Source organism: Symphalangus syndactylus, chromosome 5 (assembly GCF_028878055.3).
Source record: "Symphalangus syndactylus isolate Jambi chromosome 5, NHGRI_mSymSyn1-v2.1_pri, whole genome shotgun sequence".
NCBI lineage: Eukaryota > Metazoa > Chordata > Mammalia > Primates > Hylobatidae > Symphalangus > Symphalangus syndactylus.
The window spans coordinates 87551463-87578120 of NC_072427.2; the positions used below are offsets into that span (position 1 = coordinate 87551463).

At 49.3% G+C, this 26658-nt stretch overlaps 2 protein-coding genes across 2 annotated transcripts; both read left to right on the plus strand.

Moving 5' to 3' along the window:
* The first annotated feature begins 9794 nt into the window (after positions 1-9794).
* LOC129481619 (uncharacterized) lies at positions 9795-19716 on the plus strand. The gene is made up of 3 exons (XM_055276737.1): positions 9795-9895; positions 14293-14561; positions 19359-19716. Exons 1-3 carry the CDS (start codon positions 9795-9797, stop codon positions 19625-19627), a joined length of 639 nt encoding a protein of 212 aa, XP_055132712.1. The 3' UTR covers positions 19628-19716.
* On the plus strand, positions 19644-20400 carry ERVH48-1 (endogenous retrovirus group 48 member 1, envelope). Its single transcript, XM_055279835.2, has one exon. The coding sequence runs from the start codon at positions 19644-19646 to the stop codon at positions 20124-20126; it is 483 nt and encodes a 160-aa protein (XP_055135810.1). The 3' UTR covers positions 20127-20400.
* The last annotated feature ends 6258 nt before the right edge of the window (positions 20401-26658 follow it).

Here is a 26658-nt window from a genome sequence, read left to right on the forward strand (position 1 = left end):
TCTTTTCGTATTTTTTTCTAATGACACCCAACTCCAACAACAAATTCAAAAATCTGAAACGTTGAGTATCTAGTAGCACTGTATGCCATTTCCTAGTCCTATTCCTATTCCATCTTTGGAGTAGCCATTCCCTTATTCCTTTACTTTCTTAATAAACTTGTTTCACTTTACGGACTGGCCCTGAATTTTTTTTTTTTTTTTTTTTTTTTTTGAGACGGAGTCTCGCTCTGTCACCCAGGCTGGAGTGCAGTAGCGTGATCTCGGCTCACTGCAAGCTCCACCTCCTGGGTTCACGCCATTCTCCTGCCTCAGCCTCTCTGAGTAGCTGGGACTACAGGCGCCCGCCATCACGCCCGGCTAATTTTTTGTATTTTTAGTAGAGACGGGGTTTCACCGTGGTCTCGATCTCCTGACCTTGTGATCCACCCGCCTCGGCCTCCCAAAGTGCTGGGATTACAAGCGTGAGCCACTGCGCCCGGCTCCCTGAATTCTTTTTTGCTCGAGATCTAAGAACCCTCTTTTGGAGTCTGGATCTGGACCCCTTTCCTGTAACAAAGGGTCCCTTCACTGCCCTTGTGACATCCCAGGATCACCCTGGCCTCCAGGCAGTGTGGCTCAAGCAGGACTGAGTGGAAGAGTCACCGAAGGTGTTCAGTTTTACAAGAAGAATCATAAATAGAGCATTCATCAAAGGGGCAGAAGAGAAGCGGAAACCCTCAGGGTGCTGAGATTGTGGAAAGAGAATGATGCACTTAAATAACTGAAAGATTGAAAAAAGTATGAAGAGCATCAAAAGATGCTGCAAAATACACCTTAAAAATACTTTGACCGGGCGCTGTGGCTCAAGCCTGCAATCCCAGCACTTTGGGAGGCCGAGGTGGGTGGATCACCTGAGGTCGGGAGTTCGAGACCAGCCTGGCTGACGTGGAGAAATCCCATCTCTACTAAAAATACAAAAAAATCAGCCAGGCTTGGCGGCACATGCTTGTAATCCCAGCTACTTGGGAGGCTGAAGCAGGAGAATCGCTTGAACCCGGGAGGCAGAGGTTGCAGTGAGCTGAGATCGCACCATTGCACTCCAGCCTCAGCAATAATAGCAAAATTCTGTCTCAAAAACAAAAACAAAAACAAAAGAATTCAAGCCCCATGAGCTGGCTTAGGCTGACTCCCGCAAGTAGATGCCTTAGTTTGCAACCCCGTCTGGTGACACAATTAGGATTTTTAAAGTGCTCAGTGGCGCAAGGAAAAGGGAGGAAGGGTGGAAACTGAAAGCCATGAGAAAGGCAAGGGCCTGGGCTGGGCACAGTGGCTCAAGCCTGAAATCTCAGCACTTTGGGAAGCTGAGGTAGGAAGATCACTTGAGGTCAAGAGTTTGTGACCAGTCTGGCCAAGACAGTGAAACCTTGCCTCTACCAAAAAATAGAAAAATGAGCTGGGCGTGGTGGTGCACACCTGTGGCCCCATCTACTTGGGAGGCTGAGGTGGGAGAATCGCTTGAACCTGGGAGGTGGAGGTTGCAGTGAGCCAAGGTCAGGCCACTGCACTCCAGCCTGGGGGACAGATGAGACCCTGTCTCAAAAAAAGGAAAGACAAGGGCCTGCTTTTAAGTACAACTCAGGCCAAGGAAGGGCTCTCCATGCAGAGGAGCCTCACTGAGAGCAGCAGGTCAACATTGCACCTGTGTCCCGCAGAGGGCCTCGGAGTCCCCCTTCCCTTTCTTCAGATAGGAAGGTTCGGAGTCCCAGGGCTTAGGTCAGTTTGCAGAAATGTCTTTCTCCCCCCTTTCTTTTTTTCCATAAACTCCATAGTTTAAAGATTCTTTCCTGGAAAATAGCTGTTGGTGCCATGAAACTTTGCCTGTTGCACTAGAATGTCCTTTCTAGAATCTCTCCCTTACTCCGGCAGCAGCGACTTTCCATATGTCCTGGAGAAGATAGTGTTTTACCTTGGCTTCCTCTCATTGGCTCAGGGCCGAGGATGATATATTTTAAGCCGTACATTTAAAAATAAAAGTCTTGGCAAGGGTTCTGATGAACAAAAACCATCAAGACATACTTGTTAGCCTAGGCTCCCATCCGTTTGGATTTCATAAGATTTCAAAGCCAATGCTGGAAAGAGAAAAAGAAGGCCGGGCATGGTGGCTCATGGCTGTAATCCCAGCGCTTTGGGAGGCAGAGGGGGGAAGATCGCTTGAGCCCAGCAGTTGGAGACCAGCCTGGGCAATAAAGCTAGACTCTGTCTCAACAACAACAAAATTAGTAGGGAGTGGTCCACGTGCCTATAGTCCCAGTTACTCAGGAGGCTAAGGCATGTGAACCCTGAAAATTTGAGGCAGGCCTCAGTTAATTTAGAAAGTTTACTTTGCGAAGGTTGAGGACGCACCCGCGACACAGCTTCAGGAGGTCCTGACAACACGTGCCCAGGGTGGTCGGGGCACAGTTTGGTTTTATACATTTTAGGGAGACACGAGACATCAATCAATATAGGTAAGAAGTACATTGGTTCGGGAAGGCAGGACAACTGGAAACAAAGGCAGGAAGACTGGAAGCCGGGAGGGGGCTTGCAGGTCACAGGTAGGAAAGAGACAAATGGTTGCATTCTTTTGAGTTTCTGATTAGTCTTTCCAAAGGAGGCCATCAGATATGCATTTATCTCAGTGAGCAGAGGGGTGACTTTGCTTAGGGCAGGTTGGCCCTAAGCAGTTTCCAGCTTGACTTTTCCCTTTACCTTAGTGATTTGGGGTGGGGGGAGGGGCAAGATTTATTTTCCTTTCACAGGCAGGAGAATCACTGGAGCTCAGGAGTTTGAGATTATAGTGAGCTGTTGTAGCAGGACCAGCCGCGGACAAAACCCCTCAGACACCAAGATAGTGAAGGGAGTGGCTTTAATCAGCTGGGAGCATCGGCAGGCTAGCATCTTAAAATCCGAGCTCCTCAGGTGCTCAACTTCTGTCCCTTTTAAGGGCTCACAACTCTAAGGGGGTCTGCATGAGAGGGTCATGATCTATTGATCAAGCCAGGGGGTACGTGACAGGGGCTGCCAGCACCGGTGGTCAGAGTGAAACAGAGCAGAACGGGAGGTTTCACAATGTCCTTCCATACAATGTCTGGAATCTATAGATAACAACAGTTTCTAGGTCAGGGGTCGAATTTTAACTATCAGGCTTAGGTCAGGTAGGCCCAGGCCTGGTTTGGGGTCTGGTTCCTAGGCGCCGGGCTACCTGCCTTTAGTTTCACTTCTCTTTCTTTTTCTGAGTATAAAACACTATAAAACAATATGAGAGGGTCTCTCTCTTACCTCATTCCCCCTCTTTGAGACTCTCACTTTTTATTAGTGGGAATTCTTACTCTTATTTTTGCCACTTACATCTTCTTGTTGTTGTACCTGAGGGAGTTAGAGAAAATGCCACACTTTGAGACGAATTAAGAGTCTGTTGATGCAGCCGGCGGCCAAGAGATGGCTAACGCTCAAAGTTCTCCTGGCCCTGAAGAAGGGGCTAGATTTTCTTTTATACTTTGGTTTAGAAAGGGGAGGGGGGGTCTAGTTGAAACAATTTTACAGAAGTAAAGTAGGCAAAAAAGTTAAAAGGATAAATGGTTACAGGAAAGTAAACAGTTCCAGGTGCAGGGGCTTTAAGACTATTACAAGGTGATAGACACGGGGCTTTGGGCGTTATCAATCAGACGAATTCCTGGGAACTGCGGATATAGCTCGCCACAGTATCTTATCAGTTAATTGCACTCTTGGATGTGCTGGGAGTCAGCTTGCACGAGTTAAGTCCTTGAGGAAGGGGCTGCCAGTGAAAGAGCCAAGATGGAGTCTGTCTGGCTCTCTTAGCTAAGGGAGAGTCAATTCAGGTGGAAACAAGGCTAGGTGCTTAAAGGAAAGGGAGAGTCTAAAAACAGTGTTAGTAAAAACCAGGTTAGGCATTCCATTGTACAATAGATTGATAGGGATTCATATAGTACACTTGTGCTGATGCATTTTGGTGAACTAAGGTAGCGATGAAGCTTTTTATCATTTGAAGAAGTACAGGTAGCAAATAAGGGAGCAGTAAGCAGGTTTCTATTACTATTATAACTCCTATTATAAGAGTTTTAAATCCTCCTAGTGCTGGGAACCACCTGGCTTCAGGGTCGAATCCGTGCTACACTTGTACGGGCACATGTGCCAGTTTTGTCATATTTCTAACTATGTCTTTAACTACTTGTCTTTAATTATCGATGTATAGACAGTAATTAGGAAGGTTAAATTTCTTTTCTTTTTTTTTTTTTTTTGAGACGGAGTCTCGCTCTGTCACCCAGGCTGGAGGGCACTGGCGCAATCTCGGCTCACTGCAAGCTCCGCCTCCCGGGTTCACGCCATTCTCCTGCCTCAGCCTCTCCGAGTAGCTGGGACTACAGGCGCCCGCCACCTCGCCCGGCTAATTTTTTGTATTTTTTAGTAGAGACGAGGTTTCACCGCGGTCTCGATCTCCTGACCTCGTGATCCGCCCGCCTCGGCCTCCCAAAGTGCTGGGATTACAAGCGTAAGCCACCGCGCCCGGCCAGGAAGGTTAAATTTCTTATAGACCTCTCTTTCACCTGCTAGCAAGCAGTCGATCTATTGATTGATAGCAAGTAGCTGCTAGCCAATCTATTTTGATAGATAGCATTTCTTATCTGAGTTTCTTGCCAGGCCAGAATAGTCAAGGCTTGACCGGTTTTATTAGTGATGATTTCTAAAACAGCTTGCAACCGTATGATTCGGTTGAGCATGTAAATGGGGCTCCGGTATCCCCATGAGCTGTCTTGTGTCTAAGTGGCAGGCGTATAGTATTGTATAATTTTTTTTTTTTTTGAGACGGAGTCTCGCTCTGTCACTCAGGCTGGTGCAGTGGTGTGATCTCGGCTCACTGCAAGCTCTGCCTCCCGGGTTCACGCCATTCTCCTCCCTCAGCCTCCTGAGTAGCTGGGACTGCATGCGCCCGCCACCATGAGTATTGTATAATTTTTTTAGGAGGCCATTCATCATCTTTTTAATTATCTATGGCTACGTTTCATTTTTCGCAGGAAGCATAGACAGGGAAGCCCAGGAGTTCGCCTGTTTTTATGGGCAGTAGGAAGAAAGATGATTTAATAGTGCCCATAACACAACTACCTGTCCACTGGTCAGGCGGCTTAGCGTAGGCTGTATGTCTACTTATCTAGTATAGCCCAGTGGGGGCCGTCCAGTCCCAGTGGGATTCTGGGTGGGCCCAAACGGTCTGCAACTTTGGAAATTTACTGAATGGATTTTTATCTGTGTGGTTTGACCTCCACCATGTAACTGTTTTTGTGGTACCATTATATAGTTTTTGTCCGAGGCACCTAAGTCATCCTACAGAATGAGTGAATTCTTTCCTTTTTTTAGCTATGCAATATTGTCTAATAATTGAGACTTTTAGAACCTAGAAATGATCAAGGTGATTTCTTCTGGGCCACGAATTCATCAGGAACTGGGTCTGTAGGCACTAATTCTCGGGCTTTTTACGGCCATTGATCTCCTATTACAGTTTCTCCACAAACATAACATGAAGTGACATTTAGAGACTGGGCTACATGCTTGGCTAATTGCAAAAACGATTTCGGGTTTTTCCTGGAGTCTCTGGTACTGGCACATTTAGTTCATCATAGAAAGTCTGAAATGCTGGGCCGGGCGCGGTGGCTCACGCCTGTAATCCCAGCACTTTGGGAGGCCCAGGCAGGTGGATCACGAGGTCAGGAGATCGAGACCATCCTGGCTAACACGGTGAAACCCCATCTCCACTAAAAATACAAAAAATTAGCCGGGTGAGGTGGCGGGCACCTGTAGTCCCAGCTACGCGGGAGGCTAAGGCAGGAGAATGGCGTGAACCCCGGGGGGCGGAGCCTGCAGTGAGCCGAGATCGCGCCACTGCACTCCAGCCTGGGTGACAGAGCGAGACTCTGTCTCAAAACAAAAAAAAAAAAAAAAAAGAAAGTCTGAAATGCTGGTTCCGGAGAGAGTTTATGAACCTCCTCTTTTACTACGATATTTCCTCTAAGATCCAGTCCTTTTCTATCCATGCCCAGAGATAGGTGTTCTCTTTTTTTCTACCTTGGGTTTAAGGGATTTGTAATTACTAATTTTAAGGGGTTGCAGCTTCCACTCGTACAGGCGGGGCTGCCTTCTCCTTTTTGGAGCTAGACAGGATCTTTTTCATCCTTTTTCCAAGTAGTCCAGATGACACAAAACCAGTAACTACACACAGTTGCACATGAGCTTAATTCATGGCAGATATACTTATTTCCTGCCGTGTAACTTTTTTTTTCAATGTAAAGAACCACATCTTATTCTATGCCGATTGCTACTGATAGTGGCACAAGCATTAAATTTGAGGGTTATATGCTTGGGGACCCGTCTTTCTTCTTTCTTAGCTATTACTTCACTTGCGTCACCTAGAAAATGACCAGTCCTTAATTTGGTTTTAAAAACTGTGATCATGGGAGGCTTAAAATGGGTCATAACAGGCATCAGGTTGGTTATTTCCTGGGCTACATAGCTTGGATAGAATAGCATCATACAAACAAGTTTCTCTTAGAGTCCCAGTATACTTATAATAACCATAAAATAACAGGACTGTAGCAATCTTTTGTCCTACCTCAGTGACTTGATGTATATATTGGGAACAGTCCTCAGTCTAAGGAAGGTCAGCTGAAGTCCTTACTGTACAAGTCCAAATTTTAAGGAAAATGAGTCCCGCGATGAGTTGTCTCATGCTTCGGCTGTGTGTGGACCACTCAGCTTCTGGGTGTGACTGGAGCAGGGCTTGTCTTTTTCAGAGTCACTTTGCAGGAGTTGGCAACGCTGCTCCCATCCATGTACAGCTCCCAGTCTACTGATGTTTAAGGATGGTCTCGGTTGGCCGGGCGCGGTGGCTCACGCCTGTAAGTTTCAAAGACCAGTCCTGTCAAGCAATTCAAACCAAGACAAAACCAAAACGAAACCAAAATGCCGATAAAGGCATGCCAAGGGTGATCAGGCGATGCTTCCACTCAAACGGAGTGGGCAAGTTCCAAAGACTAGTCTTACCAAGTTTCAGATGTCCAGACTCCAAGTGCCAGTTCCTTCCTGGTGTTCAGCCACTGCACTGATCCTCCATGGGGGCCTGCCATACACTGCTCTGGGGGGCGTCCCACCGGGGCAAATGCCTACCCGGGAGCGCTCTCAGGATCCGTGTCGCTCCGTCTGGTTGGAGTCCCCCGCAGTGATGTTCCACAGGGGAGGCTAAAGCCGCCTAAGAAGCTGCCTCGACTGTCCATTAATCACCTCGCTTCCCGGTCAGGGAACCAAGAAATGTAGCAGGATGAGCCGCGGACAAAACCCCTCAGACACCAAGATAGTGAAGGGAGTGGCTTTAATCAGCTGGGATCATCGGCAGGCTAGCATCTTAAAATCCGAGCTCCTCAGGTGCTCAACTTCTGTCCCTTTTAAGGGCTCACAACTCTAAGGGGGTCTGCATGAGAGGGTCGTGATTGATTGAGCAAGCCAGGGGGTACGTGACAGGGGCTGCCAGCACCGGTGGTCAGAGTGAAACAGAACAGAATGAGAGGTTTCACAGTGTCCTTCCATACAATGTCTGGAATCTATAGATAACAACAGTTGCTAGGTCAGGGGCCGAATTTTAACTACCAGGCTTAGGTCAGGCAGGCCCAGGCCTGGTTTGGGGTCTGGTTCCTAGGCGCCGGCCTACCTGCCTTTAGTTTTGCTTCTCTTTCTTTTTCTGAGTATAAAACAATATGAGAGAGTCTCTGTCTTCCCTCACTATGATCATGCCACTGTACTCCAGCCAGGACGACATGGTGAGACCTCGTTTCTAAAAAATTAGAAAAAAAGAGTAGTGGGTGCCTGTGTGGAGCAGTAGGACTGCATCCCTCAGTGCAGTAGTTCTACTCCCTCCACTGGGCTGGCATCATGGGAACAGACGACCCAGTGGTGCAGGAAGCTGCTCTGTGGCCCTGGGGAGCCTCCAGAAGGATCCTGCCATGCGGATCTGTGGGTCAGGCCTTGACTGACTCAGAAGTACAAAAAAGCTTCCCTCTGATCAGCCACTTTCTCCCCATGTTTACAGCAAGACTACGATTCCCTGATGGGTTCTTCCTGCCTGCCGCATAGATAACATCAGGTCACTGAGACTGACTGCGGTATTGCAGTAAAGAAAGAGTGTAATTAACGTGAGGCCAGCCCTGTGGGAGACGGAGTTCCTACTCAAATCAGTCTCCCCAAAGGCTTGCAGGTTAGGGTTTTTATGGACAATCTGGTAGGCATGGAGCTAGGGAATGGGTGCAGCTAAATGGTTAGAGATGAAATGACAGGGGTATCACCTGGGCACTGCGGCTCATGCCTGTAATCCCAGCTCTTTGGGAGGCTGAGGCAGGAGGATCATTTGAGGCCAGGAGTTAGAGACCAGCCTGGGCAACATACTGAAACCCTTATCTACAAAAAATTAAAAAAAAAATTAGCCAGGGAGTGGTGTGGTGGCTCATGCCTGTAATCCCAGCACTTTGGGAGGCTGAAGTGGGTGGATCAACTGAGGTCAAGAGTTGGAGACCAGCCTGGCCAACATGGTGAAACCCCATCTCTACTAAAAATATAAAAATTAGTGGGGCATGGTGGGGCATGCCTGTAATCCCAGCTAATGGGGGTGCTGAGGCACAAGAATTGCTTGAACCCGAGAGGCAGAGGTTGCAGTGAGCCGAGATTGTGCCAGTGCACTCCAGCCTGGGCAACAGAGCGAGACTCAATCTCAAAAACAACAACAACAAAAAAAACACAATAACAACAGCCGAGCGCAGTGGCTCACACCTGTAATTCCAGCACTTTGGGAGGCCAGGGTGGATAACCTGAGTTCTAGACCAGCCTGACCAACATGGAGAAACCCTATCTCTACTAAAAATACAAAATTAGCCGGGTGTGGTGGTGCATGCCTGTAATCCCAGCTATTCAGGAGGCTGAGGCAGGAGAATGGCTTGAACCCGGGAGGTGGAGGTTGCAGTGAGCCGAGATTGTGCCACTGCACTCCAGCCTGGGCAACAAGAGTGAAATTCCATCTCTAAAACAATCACCACCACCACAACAACAAAACAATTAGCCAGGCGTGGTGGCACATGCCTGTAGTTCTAGCTACTTGGGAGGCTGAGGTGGGAGGATAACTTCAATCTCAGAGTTGGAGGCTGCAGTGAACTGTGATAGTGCCACTGCACTCCAGCACTCCAGCCTTGAGAATAGAGCCAGGCCCTGTCTCAAAAAAAAAAAAAAAAAAAGGCCGGGCGCGGTGGCTCACGCTTGTAATCTCAGCACTTTGGGAGGCCGAGGCGGGCGGATCACGAGGTCAGGAGATCGAGACCACGGTGAAACCCTGTCTCTACTAAATGTACAAAAAAAATAAGCCGGGCGTGGTGGTGGGCGCCTGTAGTCCCAGCTACTCGGAGAGGCTGAGGCAGGAGAATGGCGTGAACCCGGGAGGCGGAGCTTGCAGTGAGCCGAGACTGCGCCACTGCACTCCAGCCTGGGCGACAGAGCGAGACTCTGTCTCAAAAAAAAAAAAAAAAAATGGGGGAAGGGGGGAGGGATAGCATTAGGAGATATACCTAATGTAAATGACGAGTTACTGGGTGCAGCACACCAACATGGCACATGGATACATATGTAACAAACCTGTACGTTGTGCACATGTACCCTAGAACTTAAAGTATAATAAAAATATTATATATATATATATATAAAAATATAAAAGAAAAAGAAGTCTTACAGGTATGGAGGACAGTCCTCCTGTGCTGAGTCTGCCTCTGGGTGGGGCCACAGGATTGGCTGGGTCACGAGTCACGGGTCCCAGTAGGGCCACTCAGTTGCCAGTGTGAGAGGAAAATAAATCTAGGGACCCCCAAATCACAAAGGGAAAAGTCAAGCTGGGAACTGCTCCTGGCAAACCTGCCTTCCACGCTAGTCAAAGTCATCCCTCTGCTCGCTGAGATAAATGCATATTGTTTGCCTCCTTTGTAAAGGCTAGTCAGAAATGCAAAAGAACACAACCATTTGTCTCTTATCTACCTATGACTTGGGAGCCCTCTCCCTGCTTCAAGTTGTCCCGCCCTTCCAGGCCGAACCAATGGACATCTTACATATATTGATTGACGTTGCACATCTCCCTGAAATATGTCAAACCAAACTGTGCCCCGACCATTTTGGGCACATGTTATCAGGACCACCTGAGGCTGTGTCACATGTGTCCTTAACTTTGACAAAATAAACTTCCTAAATTGACTGAGACCAGTCTCATATATTTGGGGTTCACACCAGAAAGTTTGAAAAAAAAAATCTCAAAAGACCAATCTCGTCTGGTCACAGTGGCTCACGCCTGTAATCCTAGCACCCTGGGAGGCCGAGGCGGGTGGATCGTCTGAGGTCAGGAGTTTGAGACCAGCCTGGCCAATATGATGAAACCCCGTCTCTACTAAAAACACAAAAATTACCCAGGCGTGGTAGCGGATGCCTATAATCCCAGCTACTTGGGAGGCTGAGGCAGAATGGCTTGAACCCAGGAGGCAGAGGTTGCAGTGATCTGAGATCGTGCCATTGCACTCCAGCCTGGGAGACAAAAGTGAAACTGTCTCAAAAAGAAAAAAAGGCCAGTCTTAGGTTCTACAATAGTGATGTTATCTATTGGAGCAATTGAGGAAATCACAAATCCAGCTGCCTCTGGCTATATGGTTCTTGGGCGGTAAAGGATTACATGCCCAGAGCAGTGGCTCATGCCTGTAATCCCAACACTTTGGGAGGCCAAGGTGGGAAGATCCTTTGAGCCCAGGAGTTCCAGATCAGCCTGAGCAACACGGTGAAAACCCCATCTCTATAAAAAATACAAAAAATTAGCTGGGCATGGTGGCATGCACCTGTAGTCCCAGTTACTCAGGAGGCTGAGGCAGGAGGATCACCTGAGCTCAGGCGATGGAGGTTGCAACCGAGCCAAGTTCATACCACTGTACTCCAGCCTAAGCAACAGAGTGAGACCCTGTCTGAAAAGAAAGAAAGAAAGAAAGAAAGAAAGAAAGAAAGAAAGAAAGAGAGAAAGAAACTACACTGTCAGGCACGGTGGCTCATGCCTGTAATCCCAGTACTTTGGGAGGCAGAGATGGGCAGATCACAACGTCAGGAGTTCAAGACCAGCCTGGCCAACATAGCGAAACCCCTTTACTACTAAAAACACAAAAATTAGCTGAGCGTGGTGGCACACGCCTGTAGTCCCAGCTACTTGGGAGGCTGAGGCAGGAGAATCGCTTGAACCTGGGAGGCAGAGGTTGTGGTGAACCGAGATAGCACCGCTGTGCTCCAGCCTGGGTGACAGAGTGAGACTTTGTCTCAAAAAGAAAAAAAAAAAAGAGAAAGAAAGAAATTACACCTACATTTATTCAGGCCTGTCCCATAATATTATTCTTGTGGCCTTTCATTGGTCTTTGAAAGGCAGTTTTTGGTCCCTGAGCAAGGAGGGTTAGTGTCAGGAAGGGATTATTAGCATCCTTGGCTTTCAAGTTGAATTACAAACGAAATTCCTCCAAGGTTAGCTTGGCTTATGCCCAGGAATGAGCAAGAACCGCTAGAGATCAGAAGCAAGGTAGAGTCTACTCTGTCAGATTTCTCCTACTGTCACCATTTTTCAAAGGCAGTTTCAAGACACCTGTGAAAGGAAATAAATCTCGGGACCCGCAAATCACTAAGCCAAGGGAAGTCAAGCTGGGAACCATGTCAGGAAAACCTGCTTCCCATTCTACTCCTAAATAAAACAGGTACAAAGATAAGAACGTATATATCTCCCTCACAATTTGCTCGCAGGAAAATTCCTTGTGTACAAAGGACAGACAACTCAGTCATCCCTCTGAGGCTCCCCTGAGACAAATACACATCTGATTGCTTCCTCTGCCCTATTGTTTATGTAAAAATGCAGATTCACTGAGCCAGACTCAATTGTGTATTCAGTGGAAGGCTGACCAACGACTCAAAAGAATGCAGCCTTTTGTCTCTCTTATTTTTTTTTTTTTTGAGATGGAGTCTCACTCTGTCGCCCAGGCTGGAGTGCAGTGGCGCGATCTCCGCTCACTGCAACCTCCACCCCCCGGGTTCAAGCCATTCTCCTGCCTCGGCCTCCAGAGTAGCTGGGACTGCAGGCACCCACCACCACGCCTGGCTAATTTTTTATGTTTAGTAGAGATGGGGTTTCACCATGTTGGCCAGGCTGGTCTCAAACTCCGGACCTCAGGTGATCCACCCGCCTCGGCCTCCCAAAGTGCTGGGGTTACAGGCGTGAGCCACCACGGCTGGCCTCACACATATTGATTGATGTCTCGTGTCTCCCTGAAGTGTATGAAAGCAAGCTGTGCCCGACCACCTTGGGCACACGTCCTCAGGTCCTCCTGAGGCTGTCACAGGCGTGTCTGTAAACTCAGCAAAATAAACTTTCCACATTGGCTGAGAGGTGTCTTGGAAGCTTTGGGCTCACACACTGGCTGCCTGTGTCAGTCCCTCAGCGAGGCACAGCCGTCCCCAGCTTGTCTATACCCCCAGATTTGTCCCGCCCACAGTATTCCCTAGGCGAAAAGATAGCCCAGAGCGTTCTGTGCTCTGCTAGGCTTGCACAGAGAGACCTGAGCTCGGGACTTCACTCGTGCCCTCCACCCATGCCCAGTGCAATTGTTTAGTCATGTAGTCCCTGAATACCTGCTTCACTCATTACAATCATGTTTCTAAATTTGTGGAATTTGTGATACAAAGAACAAGCCAATAAATCGCTTATGTATTTTAATGTAAATTGTTGGCGAGCAATTTAGCAACTGCCTCTTTTTCCTTTAAAAATCCACTTGTGGAATCGGGGTGCGGCCGCTCACGCCTGTAATCCCAGCACTTTAGGAGGCCAAGGCGGGCGAATCATGAGGTCAGGAAATCGAGACCATCCTGGCTAACACAGTGAAACCCCGTCTCTACTAAAAATACAAAAAAATTAGCCAGGCGTGGTCATGGGCGCCTGTAGTCCCAGCTACTAGGGAGGCTGAGGCAGGAGAACAGCGTGAACCCGGGAGGCGGAGCTTGCAGTGAGCCGAGATCGCGCCACTGCACTCCAGCCTGGGCGACAGAGCGAGACGTCTCAAAAAAAAAAAAAAAAAACTCACTTGTGGGCAGGCGCGGATGGCTCATGCCTATACTTCCAGCTCTTTGGGAGGCCAAGGCAGGCCAGATCATTTGAGGTCATTTGAGGTCAGGAGTTTGAGACCAGCCTGGCCAACATGGCGAAACCCCATCTCTACCAAAAAAAAAAATTAGCTGGGCGTGATGGCGTGCACATGTAATCCCATGTACTCAGGAGGCTGAGGCAGGCGAATCGCTTGAACTCGGGAGATGAAGGTTGCACTGAGCCAAGATTGCACCACTGCAGTCCAGCTTGGACAATAGAGTTAGACTCTGTCTCAGAATTTTAAAAAAATCACACTTAAGGCCAGGCACAATGGCCCACACCTGTAATCACAGCACTTTAGGAGGCCAAGGCTGATGGACTACTTGAGGCCAGGAGTTTGAGACCATTTTCGGTGTGAACCTGGAAAATCTGAGACAGGTCTCTTTTTTTTTTTTTTTTTGAGACGGAGTCTCGGAGTCTCGCTCTGTCGCCCAGGCTGGAGTGCAGTGGCGCGATCTCCGCTCACTGCAAGCTCCGCCTCCTGGGTTCAGGCCATTCTCCTGATCAGCCTCCCGAGTAGCTGGGACTACAGGCGCTTGCAACCATGCCTGGCTAATTTTTTGTATTTTTAGTAGAGACGGGGTTTCACCGTGTTAGCCAGGATGGTCTCGATCTCCTGACCTCGTGATCCACCTGCCTGGGCCTCCCAAAGTGCTGGGATTACAGGGGTGAGCCACTGCGCCCAGCCGAGACAGGTCTCTTGTTAATTTAGAAAGTTTATTTTGCCAAGGTTGGGCAGGCACCTGTGACACTGCCTCAGGGAGTCCCGATTGAAAGATTCTCCTTGGGGCCTGAAAGCTTGAGGGAATGAATAACTCCTCCTCCTCAGGCCCAGTCCCAACGCACAAACTTGCGCCAGCAGCAAGATAGCAGAGGCAGGAAAAGAGCTGGCTGGAAGACACATACTCTGAAGATCAAGAGGGAGGCCGTCCGGGTACTACACAGCAGTCACGTCAGGCTGGGACAATTCCTGTTTACAGAGGACTATAAAAGCCCTGCCCCCTCCTCATTTGGGGCTGATGCCATTTTAGGCCTCAGCCTGTCTGCACCCAGGCTCTCATTAAAACAGCGTGTTGCTCCACACCGCCTCGTGTTGTCTGTTGGTGCACTCTGGGGGTTCCAACCTATGCAAGAGCCTTGCATCTGGTGCTGAAACCCGCGAGGGGCTTCAGTCCACGTCCCCGGTGGACCTACCACCCCTCCATCTGGGAGAGCAGGCCACAGCAGCCGGACAAAGGAAGCTCCTCAGCCTCTAGTCGTCTCTCTGTGCATGCACATCGGTCACTGATCTCGCCTACTGGTAAGTTTCCTGGGAGCCCGGTTAACAGGGAAAAATCCGCATGGCCTCTCTTGGTTTCTCCAGCCCCAAAATCCAACATGGGTCCAAGAAGGCTATGGCATGGCCGGGCGTGGTGGCTCATGCCTGTAATCCCAGCACTTTGTGGGGCCGAGGCCGTTGGATTCACGAGGTCAGGAGTTCGAGACCAGCCTGGTCAACATGGTGAAATCCCGTCTCTACTAAGAATACAAAAATTAGCTGGGCGCAGTGGCAGGCCCCTGTAATCCCAGCTACTCGGGAGGCTGAGGCAGGAGAATCGCTTGAACCCGGGAGGTGGAGGTTGCAGTGAGCAGAGATCGCGCCACTGCACTCTAGCCTGGGTAACAGAGCAAGACTGTCTCAAAAAAAAAAAAATGCTAAGGCGTGTGCCAGGCACTCGCTGATCATCTGGTCTTAGGGGGACTCTAAGCCATTTGATCCCATTCTGGGAATGAAAAAGGCAGTGGTGACGAATGTTCCTTTTATCGTCTCCCTCCAGCTGTCTGGGACGGTCTGCTTTTCCCGTTCTCCTGAGCCTACCCTCTAGGCTGCCTCATGAAAAACTTGCAAACCTTAGGCCTCAGGCAAGACATCCCTCTAAACACTTTGTTCTTTTTTTGCAATTCAGTCTGGCCACAGTACAAATTGGACAATGGGTCCAAATGGGCCGCAAATGGAACATACGACTTTACAATTGTAACTGACTTAAGCAATTATTGCTGACGGCTGGAAAAATGGGGAGAAATTCCTTATATCCAGGCCTTTTTCGCAGTCAGATTACAACCTGGCCTCTGCAATCCTTGCTCACCTGTTCAAATCCTTCCCCTCCATTCTCGCCGCCCTGATCGCCTTTCTCCTCCCGACCCTAACTCTTTTTCCTTGTTGGATCCAGCCAACTGCTGTCCACCCCTTCCAGCCCCTACCTCTTCCTCTCAACTGTCTTCTTTAACCCCCCAAGCCTCCTCTTTGTCTTCCCAGCCAGCACCGCCTCCAAGAGTAAGAGTATCCACTTCTTTTCCTACACCATCCTCTCCTCAGGACAATTCTTGCACTGCCTGTACCCATTCTCCTCCCCCACCGCTCTCTCCTGAGGCCTGCAAACCCACCCTGCCACCTTCCGCTCCTATCTATCCTCTGCTGCCTATTAACTCAACCCCCCTTCCCCCTTCAAACCCTCAGCAGGAACCACTTCCGGCTTTTCTTTCTCTCCCGCCCGTACTTGTTCAGGCATTATTTTTGGCCCATGCCCCACCCTTACTTCAGCGTCTGTGCTAGGATGCCCCCTTCGGGAAGTAGCAGGAACTGAAGGTATTGTTAGAGTTCGTGTTCCCTTCTCCCTCACTGATTGCTCTCGAATTCACAAAAGACTCGGTTTGTTCCCAGAAGACCCTGCCTCTTCTATTAGAGAGTTTCAGTACCTCACCCAGTCTTATGAACTAACTTGGCATGACCTCTAGTTATCCTCTCTTCCACCCTCACCCCAGAAGACTGGGACCGTATCTGGACCCTAGCTCAGGCATATGCTGATACAATTCATCACCAAGCTGCTGCCCAGCCTACTGGCACACAGGCAGTCCCCAGCCAGGACCCCCACTGGGATTATCAAGATGGGGCCTTTGGATGCTGCCATCAAGACCACATGATTGTGTGTCTCCTTGCAGGACTCAAAAAGGGTGCCCATAAAGTGGTAAACTATGAAAAACTTTCAGAAATCACCCAAGGTCCTGATGAAAACCCAGCCCTTCTTCCTCTCTTGTTTAATGGAAGCCATGAGAAAATATACCAACGTAGGCCCAGCCAGCCCAGAAGGAAGCACAATCTTAAACCTTCGGTTCATCTCCCAACCCATCCCCGATATTCGGCTCAAGCTTCAGAAGCTTGACGATGGCCCTCAAACCCCACAACGAGACCTTCTTAATTTAGCCCTCAAAGCCTTTAACAATCGTGATGAGGAAAGTGAAAGGCAAAAACAGGCAGAGTTTCGAATGCTCGCCTCCGCTATCAGGGCCCTGCAGGCGTACGTGGCCGCAGCTCCACATGGGAGCCTCCTAGCAATCCACCTCCACAAGGCATTGCGCCTGTTTCAAGTGCAGCAATGAAGGCCACTGGTCCAGTATCCAATCCGCCAAGCAGCTCTTGTAGGCCTAAAACCTATCATTTCTCACTCCTCGCCAGTCACCTCCTCCGCCCAACAAAATCCCTTTTAAACACACCAATGTCTACCTGTTAAAAAGCCAGATGGAACTTACCGCTTAGTCCAGGACTTCAGGCTCATTAACCAAACTGTACTTCCAGTATGTCCAGTAGTTCCTAACCCATACACTTTATTTTCCACAATTCCCTCCAATACCACCCATTTTTCTGTCCTAGACCTAAAGGATGCTTTTTTCCATAATTCATTTGCACCCTGATTCTCAAGACCTCTTTGCTGTTATGTGGGAAGACCCCAAGACCCACCTTTCACATCAGCTCACCTGGTGCCTACTACCTCAAGGTTTTAGAGACGGCACCCACCTTTTTGGCCAGGCCCTTGCTCGTGACCTCTGTACCTTATCCCTAAAACCGTCCACTCTCCTTGATGATCTGCTCCTGTGTAGCCCCTCTCAAAAAGACTGCAACGCCCATACTATCTCTCTTTTAAACTTCCGGCAGAGTGGGGGTATCGGGTCTCCCCTAAAGAAGCGCAAACATGCACCCCCTCAGTCATCTGTCTAGGCCTAGCTCTTACCCCACGAAGCCAAGGGCTCACAAGAGACCACATGTGCCTCTTCCAGTCCCTCCCGTCTCTGCAAACTAAGCAAGAAATTCTCTCTTTTCTAGGACTAGCGGGATATTTTGGGCCCTGGGTTCCCTCCTTCGCTCTACTAGCCAAACTGTTATACCAAGCTGCTAAAGGCCTTCTCCATGAGCCTTTAAACCCTGCACAGCCTATTACCCAACCTTTCTGCCTACTCCAGAAGGCTGTCACCTCAGCCCCCAACCTCACCCTCCCAGACCTCACCAAACCTTTCTCCCTCTATCCCGACGAATGGCGTGGAGTTGCACTACGTGTTCTAACCCAGTCTAAGGGACCCGCCCTCCAGGTTGTTGCCTACTTCTCTAAACAGCTCAAAACCACAGTTCTCGGATGGCCAACCTAACAGTTTAGTCAGCCCATAACATCAAAGACATGCTAGCTCACCGCAGTGTACTAAGTCTCATCTCTGCCCCACGGCTCCTCCAACTCTATGCTTTATTCATAGAAACCCCCCAAATCACCATGCTAACCAGCTCCTGTCTAAACCTGGCCACACTCTTACCTGAAGCCACTACCTCCCAAGACCCTGCACACTTCTGTGTGGACACTGTTCAAACTTATACCTTTCCAAACCTAACAGACAAACCCCTTCCAGATGCCTCCTTTACTTGGTTTGTAGATGGCAGCTCCTTCCTACATCAAGGACGCCAACATGCTGGCTATGCTATAGTGTCACTTGCCCACACTATTGAAGCTAATCTGCTCCCCCTAGGAACCACCTCCCAAAAGGCTGGACTCATCGTCCTCACTTGAGCTCTCACTCGAGCAGCTGGACATACATTCAGATTCTCATTATGCGTTCCACGTCGTGTACTCACACTTGTCCATCTGGAAAGCAGGGAGTTTCCTAACTGCAAACAACACCCCTGTTAGAAATGCTCTCATCAGCAAGCTCCTTCAGGCTGCCAGGCGCCCGCAGAAACTTGCCATCATTCATTGCAGGGGCCACCAAACCCCAGACAATCCTATATTGGCCGGAAATGCTTTAGCAGATAGAGTGGCCAAACAAATAGCCCTACAACCCACGCAAGGCCAGTTTCTGTCCCTGTCCTCGTTTTCTCCTCTTTACTCCCCAGAAGAAAAGGAGGACTGCCCACAACCTTCAAAAACAAGGACCATGGTATGGCAAGGAAGGGCGCTTCGCTCTCCTCACTCTCAAATCATCCCTGCCCTCCGAAGCCTCCACAACTCCTTCCATGTTGGGTACAAACGTTTCCTGCAACTTCTCCACCCTTCCTCACTTGTCCTCATCTTTCCAGCTGTGTTCGAGAGATCACCCAGTCCTGCTCTATCTGCCACTCAGTGTCACCCCAGGGTTCCCTCTGGCCACCGCCTTTTCCTACCCACCAAGCCCAGGGCCAGGTACCCAGGCAAGATTGGCAGGTAGACTTATGCACATGCCGCCCGATAAACAGCTCCGCTATCTTCTAGTCTTTGTCTGTACTTTCTCCAGGTGGGTAGAAGCATTCCCAACAACTTCAGAAGGTGCAAATGTCATCACACAAACTCTCAACATGCATATAGTTCCCTGTTTCAGACTTCCAACATCCATCCAGTCTGATAATGGGCCTGCCTTTATCAGCCAAATCACTGAAGGCGTCTCTACATCCTTGGGAATAAAATGGGTCCTCCACACACCCTACCAGCCTCAATCTTCAGGCAAAGTTGAAAAGGTCAACTCTGTCCTTAAAGCCCAACTCACCAAGCTCACTCTAGAAATCTGCCAGTCATGGACGAGAAGTCTCCCTTTCGCCTTCATGAGACTCTGGCAACACCAAAGGCAGCCTTTTTTTATAGTCCTTTGAGGATCACGTATGGCCGAATTTTTGTCTTAGAGCCTCCACCCTTAACAGACTCTGAGCCACTCGGGAATTACCTCCCCTCCTTAATCCAGACATGGTCTTTCATTCGTGAAGCAGTGAATGAGGCCATGCCTCTCCCTGCTGACACCTCCTTATCCTCTCAACATAACTATCTTGCAGGCACAGACGTGTTTATCGGCCAACGCGACCCTCACAAAAAGCTATCACTGAAGTGGACAGGCCCCTACACTGTGATACTCAGCACGCCAACTGCAGTGAGAGTCCAAGGACTACCCAACTGGATCCATCGCACCAGGGTCAAGCTCACCCCCAAGGCGGTTTCTTCCTCCAAAACATTAACAGCTAAGTGTTCGTCTGGGCCAATTTCTCCTACCAAGTTTAAATTAACCAACATTTTTTTCTTAAAACCAAAACACAAGGAAGACTAACCACCTGCTTCCAGGAATGGCCTGTATCTACCCAACCACTTGCTATACCTCTCTTCCAACCAAAAGTCTTAATACAGGAATATCCCTCACCACAATCCTAATACTGTCAGTAGCTGTCCTGCTGTCCACAGCAGCCCCTCTGAGCTGCCATGAGTGTTATCAGTCTTTGTACTACAGAGGGAAGATGCAACAATACTTTACTTACCATACTCATATAGAAAGATCCTGTTATGGAACCTTAATTGAGGAATGTGTTGAATCAGGAAAGAGTTATTATAAAGTAAAGAATCTAGGAGTATCTGGCAGTCGTAATGGGGCTATTTGCCCCAGAGGGAAGCAGTGGCTTTGCTTCACCAAAATTGGACAATGGGGAGTAAACACTCAGGTGCTCGAGGACATAAAGAGAGAACAGATTATAGCCAAAGCCAACGCCTCAAAACCAACAACTCCCCCTGAAAATCACCCGCGGCATTTCCATTCCTTTATACAAAAACTATAAGCAGATGCATCCCTTCCCAAGCCAGGAAAAAACCTGTTTGTAGATCTAGGAGAACCATCGCGCTTACCATGAATGTGTCCAATTGCTGGGCATGCGGGGGAGCTTTATGAGTGAACAGTGGCCGTGGGACGGGACAGACATTCCCCCTTACTTACTGGCATCCCAAAACCCCAGCCTCACTTTCACTCCTCAGGAACGCCCGCAGTCCTGGACACTTACCAACCCAGTAAGAGGGACGGCGTGCATATCCCGCAAGTGGACTGATAAAACCCATCGCTCCATAGGTGAAAACCCCTGTCACCAAACCCTAGCCGTCAACGCCTCCATAGCTGAGTGGTGGCCAAGGTTACCCCCCGGAGCCTGGTCTCCTTCTAACTTAAGCTACCTCAATTGTGTCTTGTCAAAAAAGGCCAGGTACTGTACAAACACCACTAACCCTTATGCCGCATACCTCCGCCTAAGTGCACCATGCGACAGTCCTATGAACACCAGCCGGCAATGGACTGCCCTGATGGATTCCTTTGGATATGTGGAACCCAGGCTTACTCACGGCTACCTTATCACTGGCAAGGTACTTGCTTCCTAGGCACAATTAAACCTGGATTCTCTTTACTTCCAAAGTAGGCAGGCAACACCCTCAGAGTCCCTGTGTATGATAACCAGAGAAAAACGATCCTTGGAGGTAGGAGGGAGCCAAAGATTGTGAGAGGACGAGTGGCCTCCGCAACGGATCGTTGAATATTACGGTCCTGCCACTCGGGCAGAGGATGGTTCATGGGGTTATCGCACTCCCACATATATGCCAAATAGAGCAATTAGACTACAAGCTGTTCTAGAGATAATCACTAACCAAACCGCCTCAGCCCTAGAAATGCTCGCGCAACAACAAAACCAAATGAACGTGGCAATTTATCAAAACACGCTGGCACTAGACTACTTATTAGCAGAAGAGGGTGGGGTCTGTGGTAAGTTGAGTATCTCCAATTGCTGTCTTAACATAGGCGATAATGGAAAAGTGGTTCTAGAAATCGCTTCGAACATCAGAAAAGTAGCCCATGTACCAGTCCAAACCTGGAAGGGATGGGACCCAACAAACCTTCTAGGAGGGTGGTTCTCAAATTTAGGAGGATTTAAAATGCTGGTGGGGACAGTCATCTTCATCATTGGGGTCCTCCTGTTTCTCCCCTGTGTTATCCCATTAAACTCTTGTTGAAACTACAGTTAACCGCCAGACAATCCAGACGATGCTCCTGCTACAGCGGCACGATGGATACCAACCCGTTGCTCAAGAATACCCCAAAAATTAAGTTTTCCTTTTTCCAAGGTGCCCACGCCACCCCTATGTCACGCCTGAAGTAGTTATTGAGAAAGTCGTCCCTTTCCCCTTTTCTATAACCAAATAGACAGGAATGGAAGATTCTCCTTGGGGCCTGAAAGCTTAAGGGATGAATAACTCCTCCTCAGGCCCAGTCCCAAGGTACAAACTTGCGCCAGCAGCAAGATAGCAGAGGCAGGAAGAGAGCTGGCTGGAAGACATATGCCCTGAAGATCAAGAGGGAGGTCGCCCCGGTACTACATAGCAGTAACGTCAGGCTGGGACAATTCCTGTTTACAGAGGACCATAAAACCCCTGCCCCGTCCTCACTTGGGGCTGATGCCATTTTAGGCCTCAGCCTGTCTGCACCCAGGCTCTCATTAAAACAGTGTGTTGCTCCATACCGCCTCGTGTTGTCTGTTGGCGCGCTCTGGGGGTTCCAACCTATGCAAGAGCCTTGCATCTGGTGCTGAAACCCATGAGGGGCTTCGGTCCATGTCCCCCATGGACCTACCACCCCTCCATCTGGGAGAGCAGGCCACAGCAGCTGGACAAAGGAAGCTCCTCAGCCTCTACTCGCCTCTCTGTGCATGCACATCGGTCACTGATCTCACCTACTTGTAAGTTTCCTGGGAGCCTGGTTAACAGGGAAAAATCTGCACGGCCTCTCTTGGTCTCTCCGGCCCCAAAATCCAACATTGGTCCAAGAAAGCTACAGCATGGCTGGGCGTGGTGGCTCATGCCTGTAATCCCAGCACTTTGGGAGGCCGAGGCTGTTGGATCACGAGGTCAGGAGTTCGAGACCAGCTTGGCTGGCGCACTCTTGGGGTTCCAAGCAATGCAAGAGCCTCGCACTGATGACATGTCCCCAGGGTGGCTGGGGCACAGCTTGGTTTTATACATTTTAGGGAGACATGAGACACCAATCAATATACGTAAGAAGTACGTTGGTTCTTCTAGAAAGGTGGGACAACTTGAAGCAAAGGCAGGAACACTCCAAGTGGGGAGGGAGCTTGCTGGGCACAGATAAGTGAGACACTGGAGGCTGCATTCTTTTGAGTTTCTGATCAGCCTTTCCAAAGGAGGCAATGAGATATGCATCTATCTCAGCGAGCAGAGGAGTGACTTTGAATAGAATGGGAGGCAGGTTTCCCTTAAGTAGTTTGCAGCTTGACTTTTCCTTAGTGATTTCGGGGCCCAAAATATTTTTCTTTCACATGGGCAACATGGGAGGATCACTTAAGCTCAGGAGCCAGAGGTTGCAGTGAGCAGAGATCACACCACTGCATTCCAGCCTGGGTGACAGAGAGAGACGCTGTCTCAAGAAAACAAAACTAGGCCTGGCACGGTGGCTCACACCTGTAATCCCAGTACTTTGGGAGGCTGAGGCGGGTGGATCACAAAGTCAGGAGTTCGAGACCAGCCTGACCAACATAGTGAAACCCTGTGTCTACTAAGAATACAAAACAGCCAGGGAAGCGGAGGTTGCAGTGAGCTGAGATCGAGCCACTGCACTCCATCCTGTGCGACAGAGCGAGACTCTGTCTCAAAAAACAAACAAAATAAACTAAACCCACTTTTAGGCCTGGACTAGTGGATCATGCATGTAATCCCAGCACTTTGGGAGTCCAAGGCAGGCAGATTGCTTGAGTCCAGGAGTTCGAGACCAGCCTGGATAACATTGTGAAACCCCATCTTTACAAAAAATTTATTAAAAAGCCGGGCATAGTGGTGCACGCCTGAAGTCCTAGCTACACTGGAGGCTGAGGTGGGAGAATCGCCTGAACCCAGGAGGCGGAGCTTGCAATGAGACGAGATGGAGCCACTGCACTCCAGCCTGGGTGACAGAGTGAGACCCCTTCTCAAAAAAACAAAAACAAAACAAAATACCACTGCACTCCAGCCTGGGCGACAGAGTGAGACCCCTTCTCAAAAAAACAAAAACAAAACAAAATACCACTTGTAACTGCAGCTAATCAGAACATGGATATTGGGGGCTACTTGAGTCAGTGCTCCTGGCTTGCAGTCTATAAACTTGGCCCAGAGAATCTCTACTTACATGAGTTTTGCCCCTGCTTCTTTCTTTTTTCTTTTTCTTTTTTTTTTTGAGACAGAGTCTCGCTCTGTCGCCCAGGCTGGAATGCGGTGATGTGATCTCGGCTCACTGCAAGCTCCACCTCCCGGGTTCACGCCATTCTCCTGCCTCAGCCTCCCGAGTAGCTGGGACTACAGGCATCTGCCACTACACTCAGCTAATGTTTTGTATTTTCAGTAGAGATGGGTTTCACCGTGTTAGCCAGGATGGTCTCAATCTCCTGACCTTGTGATCCGCCCGCCTCGGCCTCCCGAAGTGCTGGGATTCCAGGCGTGAGCCACCGCGCCTGGCCTCCTAAAGTGCTGGGATGACAGGCACGAGCCCCGGCGCCTGGCCACCCCTGCTTCTTCCTTTAGGTCAACACCTGCTAGGCTTAAGACATTGTGGGCGGGGACAACAAAAGGGGTATTTTCAACCTTTTTTGGTAAGAAGAGTTGTTTCTTTTTTCTTTTTTTCCCCTGCCCTATCGTATAACGCTAAAAGAGTTGCTTCTTCATTTTTATTTTTTATTTGTTTATTCTGAGACAGGGTCTCACTATGTTGCCCAGGCGGGTCTCGAACATCTGAGCTCGTGACCCTCCCATGTCAGCCTCCCAAAGTGCTGTGATTCCAGGCACGAGCCAATGTGCCTGGCCAAGAGTTGCTTTTTATTTTATTTATTTATTTAGAGACGGAGTCTCACTCTGTTGGCCAGGCTGGAGTATAGTGGCGTGATCTTGGCTCACCGCACCGTCCTCATCCCAGGTTCAAGCAATTCTCCTGCCGCAGTCTCCCAAGTAACTGAGATTATAGGCCAGCGCTATGATGCTCGGCTAATTTTTGGGCTTTTAGTAGAGACGAGGTTTCACTATGTTGGCCAGGCTGGTCTCGAACTTCTGACCGCAGGTGATCTGCCCACTTCGGCCTCCCACAGTGCTGGGATTACTGGTGTGAGCCACCACGTCTGGCCTCCACGTTTCTATTTTGCATTTCTCATCTCCACCCTGCCAAGTGTCTCTTCCGCACAGTGCTGACTCATTTGCTCTGACGGAGGAGCGGGGGAGTTCTGGGCTACCTCCCAAGCTCCCATTTGTGGCCTCCAGATTCTTGGTTTATCTTCTGTTTACTTGTTAGGGTTTATAACACTCTCATTCTGTCTTGCAATCTCCATAGTTGTTTAGCCTTAATTCACAGGCAATTAGGTTCTAAGGTCTCCCCCAGTACTACTGTAGCCTTCAATTCTTGATTTTTTTTCTTTTTTTTTTTTTTTGAGATGGACTTTCGCTCTTGTTGCCCAGGCTGGAGTGCAATGGCCGTGGTCTCGGCTCACTGCAACTTCTGCCTCCCAGGTTTAAGCGATTTTACTGCCATAGCCTCCCAAGTAGCTGGGATTACAGGCGCCCGCCATCATGCCCAGCTAATTTTTGTATTTTTAGTAGAGACGGGGTTTCGCCATGTTGGCCAGGCTGGTCTCAAACTCCTGACCTCAGGTGATCCACCCATCTCGGCTTCCCAAAGTGCTGGGATTACAAACGTGAGCCACCGTGCCTGACCCAATTTTTGAATTTTTAATGTTAGTTCGTCTCTTGTTTGGCTGGATTTCACTGTCTAGTTTTCCTCCCACAAAGGGCTTGAGGAGGTGACAGTCTCTGAATACAGGCAGGTGAAAGATGGCATATACGGGCCAGCACGGTGGCTCCTGCTGTAATCCCTGCACTTTGGGAGGCTGAGGGGGAGAGATAGCTTGAAGCCAGGAGTTTGAGACCAGCTTGGCCAAAATGGTGAAATCCTGACTCTAGTATAAACACAAAAATTTGCTGGACGTGGTGGCCTTTCCTAAAGGATTGGCCTCAGCCACTTACTCAGCCTGAGGCTGCTCTGAGACTGCCGTGGAGAGCCAAGGGGCTGTGGCTTCCTCACACCCAGATGCTGCTTCAGCGCCGGTGCCTCTCACACCCATCCAGAGGCCTTGAGGACTGCCCTCCAGGGCTCCCTCCACCAATGCCCTGTGCTCCTGGCAAAATCCCTTTCGACATCCGGGTTAGGCATCATGTCCTTCAAAGCCTTCTCTGATGAATCCTCATCTTTGCCTCTCCCCAGACACCTCCCTGGCCTCTGTCTTCTACGTCTGCTATCCGGCACATGGCCATGCACCTGTCTCTCAGCTGCCCCCTTTCCCAAGCCGAACACTCAGAGAAGGCAGGCTGTCTTGATGACGTCGGAACCCACGGCTGAGGCATAGTGCTTAGCACATAGTAGGCATTTCAAATGATGTTTATTACAGACAGGTCTGTAAGAGTGAAAATTACACTAGAAGGAACACTGTTTTAGCAGTTGTGAATTTTTCATATCCTATTGCTTCAGATCCGTTCTAGAATAAAGGCCAAGGCCAGGGGGAAAGGGGAGGGTCAGGGAGAGAAGGTGGTAGAACCAAGGAAGCTGAGCACTTAAAACACCCACTTATTTTATTTATTTATTTATTTATTTATTGAGACAGAGTCTTGCTCTGTCACCCAGGCTGGAGTGCAGTGGCGTGATCTCAGCTCACTGCAGCCTCCTCCTCCCAGGTTCATGCCATTCTCCTGCCTCAGCCTCCCGAGTAGCTGGGACTACAGGCGCCCACCACCACGCCCAGCTAATTTTTTGTATTTTTAGTAGAGACGGGGTTTCACCATGTTAGCCAGGATGGTCTCAATCTCCTGACCTCGTGATCCGCCTGCCTCGGCCCCCCAAAATGCTGGGATTACAGGCTTGAGCCACCGTGCCCGGCTAAAACACCCACTTATTTTAATCCTATCTCTGGCCAGCTCATTTATTAAATTAAAATTATCCCTTTAATACTGGGTCGACAAACTATAGCCTGACAGACAAACCCTGCTTCCTGCCCCTTTGTGTAAGCTAATTTTTTTTTCTTTTCTTTAAGAGACGGGGTCTCACTTTGTTGCCCAGGCTTGAGTGCAGTGGTGTGATCATAGCTCACTGCAGTCTTGAATTCCTGGGCTCAGGTGATCCTCGTGCCTCAGTCTCCCAAGTAGTACAGGAGTGTGCTACCACACTTGGCTAAAGAGTAATGAAAAAAGACTGCAACAGGGACTGGATATGCTTCACAAAGCCTAATTATATTCGCTATCTGGCACTTTACA